At 41.8% G+C, this 23,898-nt stretch overlaps 1 protein-coding gene across 3 annotated transcripts in view; it reads right to left on the bottom strand.

Annotated features, from left to right (window-relative positions):
* The window catches only part of CTNNA1 (catenin alpha 1), a 194,368-nt gene that overhangs the window by 31,285 nt on the left and 139,185 nt on the right, over positions 1-23,898 (bottom strand). For all 3 annotated transcript variants that reach the window (XM_037906042.2, XM_043552628.1, XM_043552629.1), the window contains 2 exons: positions 14,795-14,887; positions 475-631 (listed from right to left, as the gene is read on the bottom strand). In XM_037906042.2, coding sequence (XP_037761970.1) covers positions 475-631; positions 14,795-14,887 — 250 coding nt within the window. The remainder of the gene's footprint in view (positions 1-474; positions 632-14,794; positions 14,888-23,898) is intronic.

Below are 23,898 nucleotides of genomic sequence, written 5' to 3'. Positions count from 1 at the left end.
AAGTTCTCTCCTATAGTTCCTACATAACTTAACTCCATGAACATCTTTTGAATACTGGTACTTTCACAGCATTTGAGATGCTCAGTCTGTTTGTACAAGGAAAACTGGGTCCCTAATTCTCCACTGGTAGCAGCAACAGTTGAAATTATAGTAGTCAGGACTCAGGTGTTTACATGGAGTTAAAAATGCCTGCATTATGTCTATACTATAACTGCTGGTAGAGCTACACTGGTGAATTATGGATTTTAGTTTCGTTATTGTAGACAAATGCCTCAGCAAGTATTTGAGACATCTGGTAAATAAGGAATACATTTACTGAACTCTCTCAAAACAGAATTCCAATTTATCATGATGGGATAAAGAATTTCATTTGACAAACGTTGTCTTATGTGAGCGTCATTTACTGCGCCTATTAGTTTGTGTTTAGTTTGCAAGTGGGAAACCTTGTTTGCAAGTAGGAAACCTTGTTGTTACCTGAAACAGCCAGGAAGTCATCGATGGAAGTAATGTCATCTACAGCATCTGTCAATACACGGACTTGCTTTTCCCATTGTTCTTTGAAGAGATCCATGTTTTCTTGCGCTAGTTTACTTTGTGGTTTGGCAGCCAGAGCCAATGCAGCATTGATAACCTGTAAAATGTGTTACATGTTCAAAATTTACTCTTATTTCATGCAGTTAAATCAGTAAGTTACATTCAGTCAGTCATTCAGGTGTGAGCAGGCAGGCTCAGCCCAGCAGGATCCAAGTGTGGAGGCTTAGTGGGGGGATCCAGGTGTGGGGCAATCTGGATGCAGGCAGCTCAGTGAGGGATCTGGATGCACAGGGGCTCATTGTGGGGTTCTGGGTGCAGGGGCAATGGGACTCTGCAGGAGGGTCCAGGTGAGCCCCAGTCACCTTCAGTGGGGGGTCGTATGGGGTTTCAGTGGGGTGGTCCAGGTGCTGCGGTAGTAAGACTTGGGGAGTCCAGGTGCAGCTGTTTGGGGCTCAGTGGACTCAGGGTCCAGTGAGTCTGCTAAACAGGAGAGCCCCAGCTGCTGCAGTGGGGACGCCCGGGCGCTCACTATTGTACAAAAAACGGGGCATCCAGCACAATGGGGAAGATGACTGGCACCAGGACCCAGGCAGAGTCAGTGAGCTGTGCTCACGGGAACAGGGGGCTGGGGGGCAAGCAGTGGCACATGACCCCGCATGCCTTGCCTCTGGGCATCCCCAGCCCCATCCATATGTAGTGATTAATCTCTCCACTGGCTGTTCCAGGTGCCGGAAACAAGGTGCCTGCTGTGGCTGGGGAGGGGGCCTGTGACCATGCTTGCAGCTTCACTTTGCTTTCCTGCAGAAAACGACGGGGAAGCAAAGAAATCTGTGGAGGGACGTGAATTCTGCATGCACGCACTGGCGCAGAATTCCCTCAGGAGTAACAGCAGAAGTGGTATATTTTAGATGGGATAGGGTGTGCTTGACACATCTGAAGGCAGTGTTTCCTAAATACCTTGGCCAGAACACTGATTAAGGGAATGAAATGCGCCAGGACAGGTGACATTTTCCAGAATTAGAACTACACATTATCTGTGAATTTGATGAATTAAAAGAAAATCTACTCTGTATCCAGCCCATAAATCTTACAGCAGCCTAATTGTTCTAGGAATTAACTGTACAAGACCTTGATAGTCCAAAAATGAAAAGGCAAAAAGTTTGTTCATGCGGTTTTATCTGCTACCTCTCTCAAAACTGCTCCCACTTCTTGAATCAACCCCCTAGAGGCTTCTTCAAGACTGCCTTCTAATTACTTCCATCTATTCAGGAAAAAAAACAATGTGACTTCAAAAATTAAGCTGTTGGGATTTGCTGAATATAGAGTATAAAGAGACTATAGAGTACATATTACACAAGCTATTCAGTCAATTTCAAGAGTAAAAACCCTCTGGAACTTCAGTAAGAAACACTGATCTTAGAACCTCTCCCTGATTCAGCATTGTCTCAAAGTTTTATTACCCATATTTTAGGGACGCTAGTTGGAAACATTATCTCATCATATTGCCACCAGATGCCAAGAAGAGAAATGGAAATGACTACATATGACACTAAAGAAAAAATTTAGCTTAATGCACTTAAGTGGGGGTGGGTGAGGGGGAAGGAGATAATTTCCATCCCAGAATAATGAATGAATTGGCATATGAGATTCCTAGCCCAGTAACAAGGTTTTTACTAAGTCTGTCTATTCAGGAGATCAGTCAGCATTGGGGGGGTGGGGGCGAACAATCTCAAATCTTTGGTTCGCCGATGACATTGATGGCCTGGCAGGCAGTGAAGATGAACTTACCTACCTTGTGAAACGATGGATGAAACCTCCGCAAAATACAGCGTGGAAATCAGTGTAGAGAAAACCAAGCTGATCAAAACAAATGTGACAGGATCAGCTCACATATCACTGTCAGTGGACAAGAGCTAAAGAGAGTGAAACAGTTCAAGTATTTGGGGGCAATCATCACAGGCAGAAATTCTGGCAAGAACTGCGCAAACAGCAGCAAAGCTAAAGCCAATTTGGAGGAATAAGAACATCTCCCTGCAATCCAAACTGAAACTGCCGCACGCATTGGTCATCTCCATTTTTCTATATGTGTGCGACACATGGACCCTTCCAGTAGAACCTGAATGGAAAATACAGGTAGTAGAGATGAGTTACTTCCGTAAAATCCTGGACTTCTCCTACTTTGACTATGTTACTAACGAAGAGGTCCACAACATCATCACCCAATGCGCTGGGTCACATGAAGACTTCCTGATGACCGTGAAGAAGGGCAAGCTGATGTGGTTCAGACATGTAACAAGATCTGGCCTATCCAAGATCCTCCTCCATGGGACAGTACAGGGGAAGATAAGAGGTAGATGGAAGAAGAGATGGAATGACAACATAAAAGAGTGGACAGGAGTGGACTTCGCGAAGACCAAAGCACTGACAGACAATCGTCAGGGGTGGAGACAATTAGTTGATTGCTCATCAATGATGGTGCCCCAATGACCAATGCGGTTATGGGAGTGATGATGATGATCTATTCAGGGGCGGAGATATAAGACTAGAGAGTAGCTAACGTATATTTAAGAATACCTCTTCTTACTGCAAATCCAATAAGACCCAAAACAGAGAGGAAGGCGGAGCAGAATACAGATAGACACCACACAACTCAAAAAGCTTTTAATTAGATGTAAGGAACTTCCATTTCTTCTTCGGGTGCTGGTCCCTATGTGTATTCCATACATGGGTGGCAGACAAACAGTATTCAGACCAGAAGGGAGGTGCACATATGAAGTCAGAAAAGATACTTGAACTGTAGACCCTGCGTCGGCAGCAGAGGCCCAACTAGCGCATAATGTTTTGTGAATGAACTCCAGGTTGCCAGATTCCTACTGCATTAATAGCTTAAAGCCACTTAAAAACTAGCCCACAAGTAGCCTGACTACCCAGATAATGACAACGCTGATTACAAATGAAAGAATTTGAAGAAATTTAATATAGTTGGTAACTACTTATGTGCTTTATTTTCTGCATTTCTCTAAGCATAGACAATGAAAAAAAAAAAAACATCTATTCTACTACCTTTAATTCATTTCACTTTCAGTGTCCTATTGCTCCAATGTTTGGGTTTCAAACACTGCACAGGAATCTTTGCCTACAAACTATTTTCAGCCAAATACTTAGTCTTTTTAAAAAAGGTTTTGGCCAGCAGCCACAAACCTTGTCCTGACCTGTCCCCTGGACATTCTCAGAAGGGCAGGAGTGTGGGACAAAGGATGTGCTCTGCCCACCTGGGTGCATGAAGGGAGGGACACCTTGACATCAGCCCCTACATGGCTCTGTGCTGATAAGGAGGTTCGTGGTCCTGAGCAGCTGAGGCCAGCAGCGGCTCCATGGAGGAGCAGAGGCAGTACAGCTGGAGGCAACAGAGGAGGAGACAGACCTGGGTGTATGGGTTGATCAGAGGACAACTATGAGCCATCAGTGTGATACAGCTATGAAAAAGGCAAATACAATCCTAGGATGTATTAGCGAGGCATTTCCAATACAGATAAAGAAGCATCAATGCCATTGGACAAGGCAGTGGTAAGACCTTATCTGGAACACTCTGTACAATTCTGGTCACCCATGTTCAAGACTAATTTAAACTGGAATAGGTGCAGACAAGAGCTACTGGGATGATCAGGGGAATGGAGGCTGTCTTATGAGAGGAGACTGGAAGAGCTTAGCTTGTTTAGGCGAGCAAAAAGGGCTGAGAAGGGATATGTTTGCTCTCTATACATGCATTAGGGGGTAATTTCAGGGATGGTGAAGAGCTATTTAAGCTAGACAACAATGTTGGCACAAGCACAAATGGATATAAAATGTCCATGAACAAAGTTCAGGCTGGAAATTGGGAGGTTTCTAACCTGCAGAAGGGTGTTATTCTTGAACAGCCTCTTAATACGAGCTGTGGGTGCAAACAACTTAACTGGTTTTGAGAGCACGCTGGACAAATTGAGTGAGATTGTCTGACCAGGTTGCCTGTGATGGTTGGAGGAAGGGTTCAACAATCCTGGGGCTCACTTCCAATTTATGTCTGTGTTCCTAAAGCTCATGCTTCAGGGTTTCAGCCAGCCACTGGCAGGGGTCAGGAAGGGATATCCCTCACCCCCACCCAATGTATTCTGGCAGTGTTTCGTTTTATTTAAATCTCCTTCCTGTGAAGAATCAGGGATGGCCACAACTGGAGAAGAAACATTGCGTGGCAAGGGCCAGGACTCTGAAGTGGCATCGAGCACATTCATTCGGTGCTTGGCTGGCTGGTTCTTGCTCACATACTCAGGGTCCAACTGATCGCCATATGTGAGGTCAGGAAGGATTTTTCCCCCAGGTCTGATTGGCAGTGACCTTGGGTTTGTTTGTTTTTTTGCCTTCCTCTGCAGCCTGTGGATGTGGGTCACATGCCAGGATTATCTCATTTAACCATTTTCCTGCCATTGCAGGAACCTCGAACACTGATGCACCTTGGTCCCTCCTATTTTCTGTCTGAGGCACAGAAGAGTCTAGTCTCCTGAAGGCTTTAATATTTTGGTTTCATTTCAGTTGTTGGGTTTAGTGTTTGGCTGCTGGGTGGTGTTGGTGTCCTGTGATATCCAAAAGGTCAGACTAGACGATCTACTGGTCCCTTCTGGCCTAAACTCCTACAGCCATGATAAAAAACAATACTGATTTTTGTTTTCAAACACAAGCTTTGGAACAAATTAATTTTAAGTTTAGTCTATACCTTTTTCCACTGTGCCTTTTTAAAGCTGTATATCATTTCCCAAAGCTGTGAGCAAAACAGTAAGCAACAGATGCGCCTCCTTTTATAAAATCCATTTTTTTCCACCTATCTGATTCATTCAGAAGTGTCACAACCCATTCTTTAAATATAACTCACTAATTACAGAGTGATGGTGATGTTAAACATGTCATAATGGCACTGAATGAATCAGACAGGAGAAGCAGGCTGACTTACTCAAGGGATCTCGGAAATTAGCAACGATTGGGGGGAAAAAATGCAGAGAAGTTATATTGCGCTACGGAGACTAGTATGTTATGTTACTTTTTCAGCGCTGAAGATTTGGGCTGAAATCCTGATTTAAGTCACAAGTGAAAATGTGCTTGATAGGTTCTGTAATGTAAACAAATAATGACAATTTAGCATGAGTGGCAAGCTGCCTAACAGAGATGAAGGGCTGAAAAATGGCACTGAAGGGACTGCACTCTGTCTGGTGTGCTCAGTCACAAGCTTTCACAAGCACAAGTTTTACTTTCCCTCCACCCCAGAAAAGTAATGAAGACAAATTTACACTTGAGTGTACTGAATACACTCATTTACTAACCTGTTATGAACATAGCTTTTTCTTGAGTTTTGAAAGTTTCTGAGGGAAGCTTCCTATTGCCTAAGAAAATGGATTTCAAAGATATTTGGGTTCCCAACTATTTTTTTTTTTTTTTAAACCTCACAAATGTTCAGCAATTGTTTTTAAAAGGAATAAGTTGTAATTCATCACACTACGACTATTACGGTATGAACTAAATCAGAGATTCATCATAGCCAGTGTTGCACCGGATGTGCAATAGGAAGATGCAAGGGCAGTATGTCTTATGTTTAGGATCCTGTTATTCAGTCAAGGCTAATGTCAGTTGTGTTTCATCCTGGCAGAGAAGATGGAAGCAGAACCTCTCTCTCCAAGACTCTGTACTCACGGTCTGGTACAGGAACTGCTGGACCTGTTCCCCCCGGCCTGGTTTATTTAATGCATTATCAGCCTGTCAGTCAAAAGAGCAGGATCTAGACATCCACAACTCTCCGGACATGAATCTCAGTAATAAGAACCCTAGAAGGGAAGGATAAAAATGGCAACCCTCCAGAAGTTCTCTCAGCCTGTATTTTGCTAGTAACCATGACTACCAAAACAGAGGCTGGTAACATAGAGCCTTAGAATCCTGAATTTATCCTTCTATTTCCCTTTGCAATTGCAAGCATGAAAACATGCTTCAGGGAGTATTAAAACCAGGTAACATTAATGCCAGTGACACACATGCTGCTTGTATCTGCACAATGTATGCTCTGAAAAAGGAAACGGTCTTGGTATTTTTTCTTAGAAAAAAGAATAGCCACCCAACCTTGCACCCTGATCAGCTACCTTTCCCTGCAATGATGGAGGTGATTACAGGTATAAAAGCAGGCCCTATAGTCTCCTTGATAAAGCATTTTCTCAAAAGCTACAATTTCTAACATACTAATGCTGATAAAATTGAACACAAAAAATGAACTATACAAAAACCCTTCAGAAAAGGCAGTGAGTCTTCCAGGAAGAAAAGTGATTTTGGTTTTCCACATATCCCCCATAAAAAGGGAGAGCTAAGTCAGTGAAAGTGCTTCATTAAAAGTTGAGAGGTATGATTATCTTTCCAACAAGCAGGTATGGCTATGAACCCTTATACTTGGGAAGTAGCCAGCAGCAAGAGAGAAATGAAAGAAAAAACAGATAAAGAAAACTCAAAGGCTGACTATAGGATCAGTGTGAAATTTAAAGGGGAAACCTCACCAGGAAGAAGCTCTGTGCCAAAGACTCTCTCAGCTGAAACTCTGGAATCCAGCTTGTAAGGTTTGGCAAAGATTAGTGCAGGGCCCGGTAGTAGCTTCACAATTGTCTTTTACTGAGGCACATTCCATCTCCATCCACAATGTGGCTACCAACCTGGAGTAGTATGCCCAAATTCCATCTGGGCTATCAGGCCTTTAACTCTGTACATACAGTTTGTGGTCTAAGCAGAATACCTCTCATGGCTTCTTTTTTAACTATATACATTTTCTGGACGGATTGTGGCTGTATCGATAGGCTCTTTTCAAGCATGTGCATTTGCATTTTTAGAACGCAGACACACCTACAGAACAATCAGTCAAAGAAATCAAATGAATCTGCCATCAGCCACCCACCTCAAAGGAGAAGAAAATGGGCACACAGAGGAACCATCTGTCACATGGGACAAAAACTGTAGATTTATTTTGGAGGGCTTGAAGAGCAGGCTAACCAGCAGGTCATAGGTAACTGTTTGCTGACCAAGGGAATTGGAGGATGTGTTAAGGAACAGTGCACTGGGCTGAGCAGCTGTTGGAGAAGCAGTGATCAGCATTCTTCTTTTTAGTATAACCTATGTGATGGACTTCACCTTTTTGCACATACACCTCTCCTTGCACAGTCTGTTTCACTGCTGCTGGAGCCCAGCTCAAGGAGTACAGCTTTTTTGTGGCTCTGAGCCAAGTTGGCTGCTGGAAGCTGGAGATACAGTATAAGACGAAGAAAATCAGTAGAGGTGGACTGAAAGATCGTGGGGGAGAAAAAATAAGGATGGAATGGAATTTGGGGGGGAAGAAAAAGCTAGTTATGTTAGTATTTGGGGACTGCAGCAATAAGAGCTCAGAAGCGGTCAGTCACCACTCCTGCAGGAGGACTCCTCCCAGGGCTAGTAGAGACAGACAGCTGCCTGTTTCTGCAGGGAAAAGGATCAGAGCCAAGTGTACAGGTTAGTGGAAGTGTCTAATTCAAAAAAACTGTAATAAACTTGGGAATTGCACTACATCCTCACTTCCTATTTGTTCAATTTATTTTTACTGCTGCTTGACAGGAAATAGAGTCAATGGAGAAGTGACTTTCCTGCTTTGCAATCCAAGTGGCTGAAAAAGTAAAGTGTTCAGCTCAAGTCAAAAGAGAAAAAATAGGCTTGGGTGACAGCCAATGGTCAACATGTTTACTTCGGAGAAAAAACGTGCAAAGCAAGAACAGCTTAGCCTTCCTTCTCAGGTGCTTTTAACACCTGTAAAAGCGTAACTTCAACGTTAAAATCTCTGCTTTACAGAAAAATGTAGGTGGTTTACTTAGGGGTGGAAAAAGTGTTCAAAATTTAAAACACTGCATGCTCTAAATGTGGACAAAGCCATCTACCATTCTGCCGCCAGAACCCCTCTCCCCTTCCACAAAGGCACGCTTAACTGGTGCAACAGATGTGCATATTAATGACAATTAAGTCACCTCCATTTACATCCAACTCCAGTGTTGGAATCATGTGCCAACCTTCAATGTACTTCACTAGGACTATGAGTTGGGGCACTGAAACTGAAGTGCCTCACCTGGAAGCCAAATGTAAAACAATGAGAGGTTTTGTCTTTTCTAGATGTGCTGGCAGTGATCAGTTGAAAAATTAAAGTTGTGATCAAAAAGATTAATTGCTTTCAACTGTAATTCATTACTTGTCCCAATGGGCTTAGAGTAGTCAGTATCTTCCCGGTCACACTAGAACGTTTACTCTGGTAATGTTACAGCAGTTAAAAGGACGCTTAGGGCTTGTCTACATAAAAAAGAAATTTACTGCTATAATTTCCCATGAAGATATACTTACTTTATAATTAGAAAGTGCCTTTTTCTGATTTAGATTATACTTCTTTAAAAGGCATATCCACAGGGGGTGTTGTTCTGACATAACTACACCAGTAAATAAACAAGCCCTTAAATTTGTGTGTGTCCCAGTTAGTATAAGAACTGGAAGAACTTTTAAATAGACTTATTTATTTTTCAATATTTGTGCTGTTCCCACTTTGGATTTCACTGAATTAGAACAATGAAGATAAACAAAACCTCTGAAGCACACCAGTGTGTTTTTAACTAGCAGCTGTTCTCACACTACAATCTATAGAGCAAGTTCTGTCCACAATAAAACAGTCTACAACAGTAACACTTACTGCTACTTGCCACCTTGCTTTTCAGCCCCTCCTTTCCCACCCTCTCTTCTAGGCCCAGGATAGCAAAATGGCTGCTCAGGATTCTTGTGCTGTCTTCTTGACTTCATCCCATGTGTCTCCTACTGGTTCCCTTCTAAAGAGAGTCTGCCTATTGACCCCTGACCAGATCCTGAGAGGTTCGTACCTGGGATCAAACTATAAGCTATATGTTAGGAAACGCTAAGGTGCTTAAGGAAATGATCATAAAAACAATTAAAGCTATAATGCACAGGAACAGAAGATGTAAAAGTATTTGAAATAGGCTTTCATTAAGCTTGAGGCCTAACAGGGCCCAGCAGTTAGCATAAGACCTGACTAGTTAGCCTTGGGGCTTGTCTACACTTAAAACGCTACAGCAGCACAGCTGCATCGCTGTAGCACTTCAGTGTAGACACTGGCAGTGCAGGTAATCTACCTCCCCAAGAGGCGGTAGCTAGGTCAACACATGAATGCTTCCATTGACCTAGTGCTGTCTACACGGGGACTCGGGTTAGTTTAACTACGCAGCTCAGGGTTGTAGATTTTTCACATCTCTGACTGAGGTGATTTAACCGATCTAATTTTCTCGTGTGGACCAGACCTAAGTGTTTGACCTAGGGCTAAAAGATTTAGCAATATGTATCTTGTGAGAAAATACAATATAACAAACTGAGCTTAAATTAGCAGATTTTAGGGGCTTTTTGGCACACATAATCATGAAGTGAAACCAGATTTATGTTTTGAAATGTACTGATGTAAATAACTTCCCCGACCAGACAAGACCTTCATTACTGTTCCCCGGTGTAACAGATGTGGACTGGAGGCTGAAACCCAATCAAATATGGTCCCAGATGTGTGGGGGTTTGAAGTAAAAGGGTTGTAAAAAATTGTCAGACCAACCCCTTGGCTGGGAAATTAGGATGACAGTGTCAATCCCACTTACCGTGCTTCTGCCAATTCTTTCCATCCTCACACCTGATGGTTTCCATAAAATTGTGATATGCACAATGCAGAAGGCCATTCTGCTATATTTATCTTATTTTACTATGGTTGCAATTATAGTTGCTTCTATTTGGATACTAAAAGTCTTCATGTATCTAGATATGTGACTCAATCTCATTTCCTATAACAAATTTCAAGGAGCTACTGAGTAAAAGAACCTGAATTAATCAAATGCTACTTCATCAGTTTCTGTACTGTCTAGGTACATTTATTTTCTTATTTAGCTTTTACTTCAGATTCTCTGTTTTGACAGAAGTGCCATTAGAATACTTCAAGACTCCTGAATTAGGCATTGGAAGGGTTAGGTCAGGTATTTGGCTGCTGCATTTAGAGGAGATGCACTAACCTTTCAAATGGGAGGAGAAAGGAGCAGGTACCGCTTGGGTAACAAAGTCTTTGACATAAAGGAGGGAGGAAGCCTCCTTCCCCAAACAGGACAACAAGTGGGCTGGAGATGTAACCATGGGCACAGTGGCAGCTGAAAAACCTGCAGCAGGGTGCGTGATTTCTTTTTTAAAACCATTAAAATTTTAAAGCTTTGTTTAGGATTTGCCAGCCTCTGCATGGGATTTTTCACACTAATATCCTTTATATGCTGTGTCAGTAGGTGTGATCAGCATATGTTACCATCTGTTTCATCAGGTATCTATAAGCAATTAGTTGCTTTTCAAGCATTTCAAAAATATGAATGTAAGGATGTGGAACAGAGTTATTAAAAACAAGATGTTAATATGATAAAAGGCCAATTTATTTTTAAAAAGTGTTACTTTACCCAAGAATTAGCTAAAATCTGTTTAATAGGCCTGATTCACTCAACTCTGTGTAGGGAGGCACAAGGCAGGCCAGGAGGCCCGTTTGCACTAATACAGGGCTGGCATTGAACCCACGGAAGGGCAGGTGATGATGTCGCCTCCTGTCCTTTCAGGGTTTCCTCAGAGATAGGGAAGTTTTAATACCACCAGGGCTCCTTAGGTTCCCTGCCTGCAGAGGCCATAAGGAGATATGTTGAATCAGCTCCCACTATCCCAACTTTTGGGTTACGCCAGTCATCTATGACCCTCAGCAGAGGAGAGATTACAAGTGTTTTCTGTTCCTAGTGAATTTTCTGGCAGGGGGCTTTCTCCAGCAGGCTCTTTGCTGTCAAAAACTGGGGGAAATTTAGCCAGATATTTGTTTTATAACATTTAAATCTATATGACTAACATTCAGATAACAGTCTGCAACTGAGCTTTACTTGGGTCTATTTAAGCCTCTTTCCAAACATAAGTGAAGTGAGAGCAGTCAATGTCCAGCCGTTAAACAACAGCATCACATCACAACATTGCAAAGTATCTCCAAAACTCTACTTCCTTTCAAGAGCCGTACAACAATGTCAAGTTCCCCTATTAGCTTTCTGCACACCTACCACGTGTGTTATGCATGTTATTCTTATCAACATTTGACATCTATCAAAATCATCTACTCAAATATCCCTAACTCAAAATGCATTTTAAAAATCTCCAAAAACAGATTTTCACGTTTCTAAACAGAGTTGAATTCCAGGGGGATTGAGTTTCTTTCTTTCAGTAAGATCTAACCAACTTCCAAAAGCTATATTTTAGTTTTATCTTAACCAGTAGAATGCTACCCAGGATCTGAGTTAGGTGGATGAGATGGAAACTGGTGTTCGGGGCTGAGAGAGGCTCAGATGAAGGACATTTTTCCAGGGTTTATGGGAAGACAGGAGACGCTGGATGTCAGGAGGTGGGCTGTGGGAGTTTCCAGAAAGAAGGGAAAATATTAGATTGCAGGAAAGCTAGTGGTATTAGTGTCATGGGGTGGAAGAACTTGCAAGGTGGGGGTGTGTGTGTGTGTGTGTGTGTGTGTGTGTGTGTGTGTGTGTGTGTGTGTGTGTGTGTGTGTGTGTGTGTGTGTGTGAGTGTGTGTGAAAGAGTTAAGAGGTTTGCCAACCCAAGGATTAGTATAACTGTTTAAGAGCTAAGTTATTAAAAAACAAGTCTTTTAAACTTCCAAGTATCAAAGCAACTCTTGTGTGAAGTGCTTGCCATTCTCCCCAATAGTAAGTTTACAACCTATTTTAAAGGCTTGGAGAGGGCAGAAAACATTTATCCCAGAATGTGTGGGTTGAGTTAGTAACATTACAAAAATCTCTCTGCTCCTCAAACTCTCCAAGTTTTTAAACTTTTAGGTACTGAAGTTCCAAGATACAGCACTCTGCTGATTCAGCCCTTAGTCAGACTCTCTCCTATCACCTCTCCCCAAAGCCCTGGAGATTAGTTCTACAGAATGTGTAAATTATTTGCTTGTTGCCTCAAAGTCCTCACTAACTTTGTAATTTTACAACCTCTAAACCAAAAAAATATCTTTAAAATGCACACTAGTTCTGAGGCCTGAAGTTTCAGATGTAAACACAGTGGAAATTAAGAAAAACTTTCTATTCATTTATCCTAGATAATCTACATTTAAAGAATTCCCATTTTTACAGCAAGTTGTCCTTTCTTACATTCCATTTTGGTCTCATCCATTTCAGATGCAAATGGATAGAAACAACTTTATAATCAGCACTGATTATGTACAGGAGTATTTAAGAATATTCCATGATGTGCTGCTTCCTCTTCCAACATCTTTCTGAAGAATGTATTATACATTTGGTTTTTAGTGCAATATGTAATTTCTGTGATTAAGGCTTCGGTTCCTTCACCAACTTTACACCCGTCATGAATTTGTCTTTATTTTCACTATCTCACACACATATAAAAGCTTGTTTGAATGTGGTAGAGTACATGGAAGTTTTGTGATGCTGGTCTTGAGAAGTCAGAATTGTGTTAACACATTAGCAGAAGACTTTCGATAATATACATCCTCACACTACGAAGAACATTCAGATGAGTTCAAAAGGTAATTTTTCAGGAAGGAAGCTCACACTGTTCACCAGGCCTTCCACCCCGTTGGTGTGCTTCGGACTGCTCCATTTTTTATACATAAACTAGCTCTTAATGTAAGTTTTAATGTAGTTTACAAAGATGTAATATACTCTAAGTATAGTGCAGGGGAATTCAGCTGACCTAATGTTATGATTGTCCTAATGTTTCTTCCTGAACCAGTAGAGAGTTCTCAATATTGCAACTGGTCTCCCCAGGCTTTAAATGTGGCACTGGTTAACTGGAGACTGGTGCATTGGAAGGGAACATGTTAATCTATATCTATGACTGAAAAGTCATTAGGAAGGCTTATTTTTGCCAATTTGTCCAGATTTAGCAACTTTTAGTTCACTTAAAAGCTTCCTACAAATAAGAAAAGTATCTTCTTGTTTTTAATGTAGCCAAACTGCCAGACTGAGAGCCTCTGAGCCCATAAAGTAAACCAGTGGTCCCACAAATTTTTCCATCACCCCCCCCTTACCCCAATGGAACCTGTCCATGCCAACCCCCCCACCCCTGAAACTGCAGTCGGGAGCCGGGGCTGGGAGCAGAGCGATGACTGGGGCTGAGAGCTGAGGTGAGGAATGGAGCCGGGGCTCCAGCTGGGGCCAGGAGCGGAGTTGGGACCGGGGCTGTGGCTGGGGGCTGAGTGCCTCTCCCTCCCTGCACCCGTGGGGGCTGGCCTGGGCCCCATCTGACATTCCTTCATGCGCCTCTAGGGGGGCACACCCCAGTTTGGAGAACACTGTATTAAGCTGACAGAATTCTTTATCCATACGCAATTTTTCCATGTTTAACAATGGATGAACAGGACATTATATTTTTAAAATATATATTTCCTTATCCTCTTGTAATGGTTTATTTCTGTACTTCAGATCTCTGAATTTGTCACTGGCCTTCCTTTAAGCGATCATGAGCATTGACAAGCACCAAATGTCTGTGGTTCACTCCTGCTACCTAGTCATAGGTATTTATGACATCAAAACTTAGGTGATTAAATAGGACAGCCTAGTGCTTTACTACTTTCCTGGTTGCAATAAAGAACTGTGAATCAAAAAAAAAAAAAAGTGATCTTAACCAAAAGTTTGATTGGTTTGATCTATCTTTTTTTCTCCCTATCAAAGAGGATCTTTAATAAGTTTATGCGTTCTACTACTTGGACAAGATCATTTTATAGCAACTTAGTAAAGGGCATGTAAAGTATTTAGCATTTCATATTATGGTCACATCTTAAACCTACTCATTTTGATAGATGCAATTGTACTTTCTTCATACCACATTCTTCTGCAACATGAGCATGCATATATACTAAATATCTTCACTAGTTACTGTCTAGCAGTTTGTCTAGACATAACTATTTGAATCTAGTGGGTCACATATTATGTACTAGTAGATGTAGTAGTAGGCTAATCAGATAGCCTAAAATCACCAGCCAACTCTTCTGGCATATGTTTTTAGGGAAGTTCCTGTCCCAGTTGTTCATCCTTCAATATCCAGTCCACTTCCACTGCTTCAGATATTCCCTCTTCCCATGTACACCTATGAAATATTCAAGCTTGCAAATTACCTGAGGACAGAGAGTTTCAAGCTGGCTTGCTGACATGCGAACTAGTTTCACACCTTCTTCATTGTTTGAGATGGAACAGGCCAAGTTGGCAACCTATATTGGAGAGAGAGAGAAAAAAAACTTTTTAGAAAAGCAGTTTTTATTTCTGTTGTAACACGCAAAAATTACAGCCTCTTGGTTCTGTGATCAAGAAGCCTTCAAGAAATGCTCTCCTAGTTCTTGAAACTCAATCTAATACAGCTTTGCAATCACCAGCAACATCTGTTTTGTCACAAGCCAGCAGATCATAAAATAGTCATTCAAATAAGAAAGGCCGTCATCAGTGCTCCCACTTACTCACCTGAGAGGTTGCCACAAGGGCACCATTAATGATACTTGAAGTCACAGTTAAATGCCCATTCCTACTTATAAACTACATCAGAATGAAAAAGCAGTAAGCCAACTATTTTATTTTAAAAATGTAGGGATGAACAAATTGCTGACCATCTGAGAGTTAAGCCTTATAGTACTTATTACCTAAACCCTCTTCCCTGAACAATCACCACATGAAAATGCTGGAGCATATAAAGTCTGAATGTATGTTTGAATATACAACATACACATATAGTGCACAACTGCAGTAGTACCGTGAAGCTTAATCTACTTAAAAAAAAAAAAAAAAAAAAAAAAAAGAGTACCTTTGCATGGAAAGTGCCTTAGCTACTGTATATGGAAACGTAATTAGCTATTATTGCACAAAAAACATTTCAGTTTAGCTTAACAATTTGACCTTCCTTAAAACTGCAGGATTCTGGGAAACGTCCCCCACCACCACAGTGCAGAGAAAATCACTGACCGAAGTTACGAGATCTATGCAAGACAGTATTTACTCGTGCAGACAGAGCTCAAGAGCACCTACTATTCCCCAAGATTTGCATGGAGTCTTGTGATGCTAAAACAGTAGATCAAATTTTTAGCCTAAAACCTGACAGTTTCTCTTTAAGTGGGCCATCTTGAAACAAAGACCTTTTGGGTGCGGGAGGGATAGGGGAGGAAGAAAGGGGGAGGGAGCGGAAGAGAAGGGGCACAGAATATTTTTATTTTGGTTTTTTAGCAATGGAAGGTATTCTGCATATTGGAGCTGCTCTCAGGGGAGGAAAATCTAAAGTTGAATTATGTTCCTTATTTGACGGGTGAACGACAAGCTTATTTTGAGCTCCAATACAGTTACATTTGAGCCTAGAAAGATGTAAAAATAGCACAAAGACAACTGAACTAAGATAAACATTGTGTACCATCCTACTAGAAATGGCAAAAGGCACCTGCCCAAAGTAGTGACTGAATCTCAAAGCCGATAACTTAAGTTATGTTCAAGTAAAGCCAATAAATGCACCATATATCTAACCAAACACATTTTTAGAGAAAATGTGGGGTAGTTATCTTATTTAATTGAAGTATACTACCTATTCATACATAAGATTTTAGATAAAGTTAACAGGAAACTACAGCCAGATATTACTTTTTTCAATGTCTTTCATTCACTTCCTTTACCATAGTCTTTACCGCATCTAGAAAACATTCCTGCAGCAGCGACAACAGATAATAATCACATATCAATAAACCTAAGTGAAGAGTCTTGCCACTTCCATTAGTGATGCTACAGCTCAAAGTAAATTCATGATGCAGAAACTTCTCACCCCACACCCTCAGTTCCTAATTGAGTGATAATGATAGAAGATCAAACAGTCTCCAGATCAGCGGTACATTTCAAATTCTAAATGGCTGAGTACACAATGGTGGTGGAATAATCTTAGATTATTATTCATCCAAGTGCATAAATGTACAAGAAAAATGATAATGTAATAAAGTTGCTCCTTCCAAAACTAGAGTTCAGGTTCTATCGGCTTTTAGTAATATCACTGGTGTGTTAGCCTTATAGCTTTTATTTAGTTTAATTAGTTTTCATAGAAAAAAATTTACGTCTTAAAATTGAGCTAAGAGTGACAGAGTAAATCTTCAGAGGACTGCCAGGTGGGACAGTGGTTTTTATGGACTGTATAGTTTCAAAGGGGCATAAAAAGTTTTTGATTTAGCAAAAGCTCATTTTTATTGGGCTGCACTGAGTGTGAAAACAGCACACTGAAAAATCCCTTAAACTGCTGTTCTGCTCTGAAAAATGACTTGGTATGGTTCAATGTTTTTCCTCTCCCTATCAAACTATGTTCAGTTTTGTACATAAGGATCTTCTCCCTAAACTACCATGCCTGTGTACTAAGAATCTGAGCATCAACCTGAGCTCTTTTCCATCTTGCATATCATCAGCAAAGAAGATTCTGGTGGCCATTTAGACCCCTAGGTATTGTACCTATCAAAACCCAATGAAGATAAGACAACTGCTGAACAAACAATTCCGTTGATGCATAAAATGGAACAGAATCACTCAGCGTTAGCTGTGCTGGTAGCAAGCTAATGATAGTAAAAAAAATACACAGTACAATTTTTACTTTTGTCACTACAATGAGTGGCTGTGACTTTGAATGCTCACAGTTGGCAAACTGAAGTAAAGAGTCATCATTTTTACACAGTCAATTTCCAGAGTTACTAGGGAGTCTATTATCCCTAGCACATGCTGAAATTAGTGACCACTGGTCAATGTAAACTCTACACAATGTGTCCAACTCTTGTGTTTTTACTGTTTGTCATGATTTGATACATTTTTCTTTAAGCACCAGCTTGCAGAGTTCTATAATTGTGAGAATCTCCACTTTCATTAAAAAAAAAAGCTTCTTGCCCTCGTGGTTGTGGAGAAAGTCTTGAACCCTAAAGATTTAGAACGCAAAGGCAAATAAGAAGAGCCCCCAGTGTATTTTTTGTAATTGAAATTTTTTTTTATTAATACCAAGATTTTTAGGACCTTCACTGGACTGGCAATATTGCCAACGGGCTACATTTTAATGTGATTCAGCTTCTAAATCTGTACCTAATTAAATGACCAGATTCTCAGTAGTGAACAGGACCCCAGAGCCCCCATGGCACACTAGCACCACACACACAAGTGGATACTGAATGGAAGCTGTACAGAACTGCCTGGAGAGTGGCATACAACAGCCAGATGTGGGAGAGACTGGCTTCTCCAAGCACAACTTGCTGAATTAAGAACAGTGTATCCAACCTGAATGCAAAAAAGGAAATCAAATTAAAAATCCAATGCTTAGTGATATTTTAAGAAATTTATTTTGTATTGTATACTCATTTCTTCCCCTTATCTCCTTGATGCTGGTAATCCTTCCTTGATAACTATCCTGCCGGGACTGCAAGTAACTACAGAATATATGAAATTCCATTGCAACATGTAACCCAAGAATATGGTTTCAAATGATTTGCACAATGGTTGACAAAAACCTCAATTTTGTAAATGATGTACTAAGCTCCTAATCAAGAAGGAAACTGCACTATAATGTGCATTTAAAATTCTTCTTCAATATTTCTTAGGTGTATTGTGGCAGATATTCCCAAAGACCACATAGCAGTTGAGAGGAAGGACAGTCTTGTAGTTATGGCAATGGAGTGACACCCCAAAGAACTAGGTTTTGTTCTTGGCTCTGCCAGAGTTCCTATCTTACCTTGGACAAGTCACTGTCTTTATACTTTAGCCCTCCATCTGTAACAGAAGGAGAAGACCTCAAAATGATTGTGTGAGGATAAAGTAATATATAAGGATAAAGTAGGGAGTCATAAAAGTCTATAAAATACAGCTAATTACTAAGTCTCCTTTAAAACCAAATCTAAGACCGTTACCTTTTCCGTAACTGGTGTTCTTCGAGATGTGTTGCTCATATCCATTAGGAGCGCTCTTAGATATCACGCTGCTCCTTCATCCTAGGTTTGAAGGACTTGCAGATACAACTCATCACTGAAGGCAGGGCAGCAAAGTTCAAAGTAATGACCAGAGTGGCTAGAACAGGCATTGTGGGACACTTCTGGAGGCCGATCAGAGCGAATTAACAGACCAGGGCATCCACACTGACGCCGCGGCACTCCAGTGGGGACGCACAAAATGTTATTCCACTCGCCGAGGTAGAGTACGAGGAGCGGACCAGCTGCAGAGTCAGTGCGCTCTACGTGCCTTGCCAGTGTGGACGGGTAGTGAGCTAGTGTGCCCAGGGCTCCTTTAATGCGCTGTAACTCGCAAGCGTAGCCAAGCCCTAAAATTTTGAAAGAACTATTCCTATACTGGAATGGACTGAGGAAAAATAAAAAGTCAGAGAAAGCATGAGCACACTAAGGGCTTGGCTACAGTTGCGAGTTACAGGGCACTAAAGCAGCCCTGGGCACACTAGCTCACTACCCGTCCACACTGGCAAGGCACATAGAGCGCTCTAACTCCGCAGCTAGAGCGCTTCTGGTACTCCACCTTGGCGAGTGGAATAACGTTTGATGCGCCTCGACTGCAACGCCCCGGTGTCAGTGTGAACGAGGTGTTGCATTACTGTGCTCTGATCAGCCTCCAGTAAGGTCCCATAATCCCCTTTAGTCAAGTGGCCACTCTTCTCATTTTTTGGAATCGTTGCAGGAATGCGGATATGCCCTTTCAAAGCTCCGTTTCTGACAGCTGGCAGCTTATCTGCTCCGAGACAAAGCAACCATTACTATGGAATGGTGTGTGTGGTGAGTGGAGTGCGAGTGTGAGAGAGAGAGAGAAACAGATGGGAGGGGGGTCTGCTGCTGTCTGAACTTACAAGAGAGTATGTGGACATGCTCCCAGCACCCCCAAAACCCATTCTCTCTCCCCCCACATACACACAACACATTCCCTGTCACACTCCACCCCACCCCCCTCATTTGAAAAGCACGCTACAGTCACTTGCATGCTGGGATAGCTGCCCATAATGCACCGCTCCCAATGCAAGTGCTGCAAATGTGGTCACGCCAGTGCGCTTGAAGCTGTCTGTGTGGACAGACTGCAGCGCTTTCCCTACTGCGCTCTGTGAAGGCTGGTTTAACTCAAAGCTCTCTACTTCTGCAAGTGTAGCCATGCCCTAACTCTTGTCAACAAGAAGAGTAAAAAAAAGTGCTACTTTTAACTCTTAAGCTCCCCCTGCTCCATTTCCCCCCAAGTCTTTTCTAATTTAACGGTCAAGAGCAGGTTTCCCTCCCCCATACTGAAAAAAAAAAATGGAGGGCGTGGAACTCGAAAATCCAAAATGAAACATTCATTTCAATTAGAATTTTCCTGCATTGTTCACAAATGTTAACAGAATCCATCCCCAACACACCATCCTTAGTTTACCTTAGTTTACACACCATAATTAGTTTACACATCATACAATAAGTTGCAAAGGGGACAAAGCTCCACAGTGGATCCCTTTGAGAATTTACATTTTAAGAGCTGAAGCCAAGAAACAGTTACTAGCCTATTACACATTTAGGGTCATGATGATTTTTTTTAATCTGCCAATCATACAGAAAAAACTAGTCAAAAGGTACACTGAGTGGAACTCTGGTCTAAAGCTAAAATAAATGCTATTCTTAGGGCTGTGCACACTTGACTATGCTGGTGCGCAAACAAGAGCAATTGTAATTTCAAGCTTCATTATAAACAAGGGATAAAAATTGGTAGGCAAAACGTTTTCAGGCTTCAAAAGGCTGGAGTCAAAGTTTAAAAAGGTTCTTGATTGCCTTTAAGAGAAAGTTAATTGGGCAGGTGACAGAAATGCAAAAACAGGGAAACAATGAAATCAGAGCCCTGGGTACTCACATGCCCCCTATCAATGTAATACTCAATCACCTCCTTAGTATTTAAAATTAAAACTCCACCCTTTCTTCCAAGCCTGTAGGAGATAACTTTACTCATTTATCAGTTGCGTTTGTACGTGTAGAATTTATCAAGGGAAAGAAAAGTTGAAGAGTTTTTCCTTTAGCTCTGAACACGACCAGGCTTGTGGCGATTATTTCTTCAGGTATTGAGTTTCATAGTCTAAGTCCAGCTCCTATGAAAGCTCAGTGTCTTACACTGATAAGCCTCCCCCATACTGAAAGACAATTTCTTTCTTCAGTGGAGCGTAATTGTCATGTGAGCTCAGCCATGGAGTGAGGAAATTTCCTTAACAAGGCAGGGCCAGAGACCTTCCAGCTCCTGGGCTATGATTAATGGATCAAAGGAAAGACCAGTGATCCTGATTCAACCACGAAGACTCACTGATTTCAACAAATTCCAAAGCAGACTAAAAGATAGCAGCACTATACCCACAGGACAAGGAACGGAGGACCTGGTGAATCATCATCATTGTATGGCTAACCTTGGCCATCAGCACACTCTGGACTCAATGGTCCACTGTTCCTCCCCATTGCCCACATAGATCGTTTTTCTGACACCCTGCACCAGTTGAAAACAGGGAAAGAAACTTGAATGTGACAGCAAAAAAATAAGCTAATACAGACAGGAATTAGATATTTCATCCTCAAAGCCTACACAGAGACTATTACAGGCCAAAAGAACCTTCCTATTTTCCTCCACTGAAGCTGCCAAAACCTGCCCCAAGGGGCTACTTAGGGTGGTAAACTGCTTCATTCTTGAGCATCCGCAACCTGCATCAGAACTGAGCACCACATGCAAGAAAGAACCTCCTACTTGCTGAGATCACACATATTCTCAGACAGCATGGATCTGCTCTACCTATACACACCAACAGCCCACCTGCATTCCCAGATTTCATTACATTCACTCATCAAGAAGTTCTGGACACTCTTCAGGAATTTCAGCCTAAGACTTGTGACTCTGACCCTGCACTTCTTGAGCTTGTGAGAGAAAGTCATGAATTGGTGCCACTCCTGCGCAATAGAGCCAGCACATCATTCAGAAAAGGAATCTTCCCTTCCTCTCTTTTTTACATGCAAGAGCCCAATCAACTAGAAGAAACTGACCAGGGATATATCTGTTCTGGCCAACCATCACGCATCAAGTCTCCCCATTCCTGAGCAAGCTCATAGAGAGGCTAGACATGGGCCAATTATAAGCTCACCTACTGAAACTAACATTCTCGACCTAGCACAATCCAGACTCAAACCAGGATATGGAAATGAAACCGTTTTAGTGAGGCTCACAGATCTCCTCCTGTCAACTGATAAGAGGGCAGACTTCCATTCTCATCCTCCTGGACCTCTCTGCAGCATTTAACACCACTGATCACGAGATACTGTTGTCTCAGAGGAGTCCAGGATAATGTATTAAAATGGTTTGAGTCCTTCCTGGAGAGGCACATCAAGTGAGTGGTGATGGAAACTGCACCACCACTAAACCCCTCTCACGAATCCCACAAAGATCAATTCTCTCTCTGGTCCTATTCAGCACCTACTAAGTGAAGAGGTCAAATGACATGGACCCAAGAAACCAACAACATGCAAAGCTCTAATTATCCTTTACCACATATGAACACACCACTGCCACCAACATGGCCCAATGATTGGACAAGATCAGTTCACGGATGAACAGCAGCTGGCTGAAGCTGAACCTGAGCAAAACAGAAATGATGCTGGAGGACAGAGGAAAGTATTTTGAAGAGTCTGCAGTCTCCTTTGATGAACGTCTACATCCACAATTGGTTAATTCAGTCCATAGTTTAGCATCAGCTAGAAATCAGAGAGTACTTCTAAGCTCTCACATAAACATGCTGCTATCATCGCCATTCGCTAGGAGACTCCGTTCCTTCGCGGTGGTGGATGACCTGCCCTCAGTTATTCACATCTTCCTCATTGCTCAGCTGAGTACAGCAATGTGATATACCTGAGCACGAAGCCTTCAGACTTTAGAAACTCTAACCAGTACAAAACACTGCAGCAACATAGGGAACCACGAGCATACTGACCCTATCTTCTGCTCTCTACACCGTTTTCCAAAAGAATTTCAAATCAAGTTCAAAAAGTCTCAGTCCTTACCTTCAAGATGCTCCATGGCCTGGGTCCAGGGCATGTAAACAACTGCCTAAACTCCAGGATGGTCAATAACCTGGTCAATAACCACAGCTCTCTGGCACAACAGAACTCTACAATAAAGTTCATCTGTGCAGGACACAGGACTCTCTTGGTGACTGGTCCCAGATAGTGGAATCAACACCCCAAGGAACTAAGCTCCATCACAAACCACTATCTTCCACTTGAAGTGCAAGCCACATTTCTTTGACCTTACTTTCTAACAAATACAGATATCTATTTTAAAAAAACCCAAACCTAAAATCCTACCTAAAGGAAACACTTCAAAAGGATAGGCTTCTCATGAGGAGAGTATGAGAAAACACTGAGATGTTTAGTCATGTTGCCTTAATGCACTACTGAAAAACAATCAGATAGTAAGGTAATTAGCGTTGTATATGAACCTTCATAGAATAATAGGTCAATACACTGAACTATTTTGGCTATAACAAAATGAACTGGTCTGGGGAGCCAGTGCAGAAAGCAGTATTTCATTTCAGATCACATCTGTGCTCTACAGATTTTCTGTCAAAAGAAAATGACTTCTCCTTTCACTTGTTTTAAATCTTTGTCAAAGTGCTTCAGTATGCGTGCTTTGGCTTACATATTTAGAATGGTCTCTATGGCCCTCAACACTTGAGTCTACTTTGGCTATGCCAGGAAGTCCCAACTGCTGCAGTCTATACATCTTTCCATATGACAGATTCTGACAGGAAATGGGTCAAAAGTGCAGGTAGTCATGAAGATTAAAAATGCTATGATCCTTTTTGTCTACAGCCAGGTGAGACCGCCAACATTTTATCATGTACCTACCTTACCTAGTCTTAGCTATGAACACACCTTATGGTCCTTTTTCAGTAGTTCCTTTATTGGAACTTTAAGCCAGTTACTTGTACTTGGCTGGGATGTCAATCTTTTCTCTCCACTGCCATTAGTGCCCGCTCAGCTGCTTAATATTTCTATGGTACATGGGGGCTGCTTAATGTAATTTAGGACACACTTCATAATGTAGGAAGGATAGCATACAAGAATTCAAAAATCAGTGTGTTTTACTAGAGGCAGTCTTTCAGACATCACTTTCACCAATAAAACCTTTCTATGTATTGTGGCTACTAGATCAGGTGAATTGGATACCAGAACACTCTCTCTCTCTCACC

This window comes from Chelonia mydas, chromosome 8, assembly GCF_015237465.2.
Source record: "Chelonia mydas isolate rCheMyd1 chromosome 8, rCheMyd1.pri.v2, whole genome shotgun sequence".
Classification (NCBI taxonomy): domain Eukaryota; kingdom Metazoa; phylum Chordata; order Testudines; family Cheloniidae; genus Chelonia; species Chelonia mydas.
The sequence above is the reverse complement of the archived record's forward strand: the minus strand, read 5'-3'. Positions and strand labels throughout refer to the sequence as shown.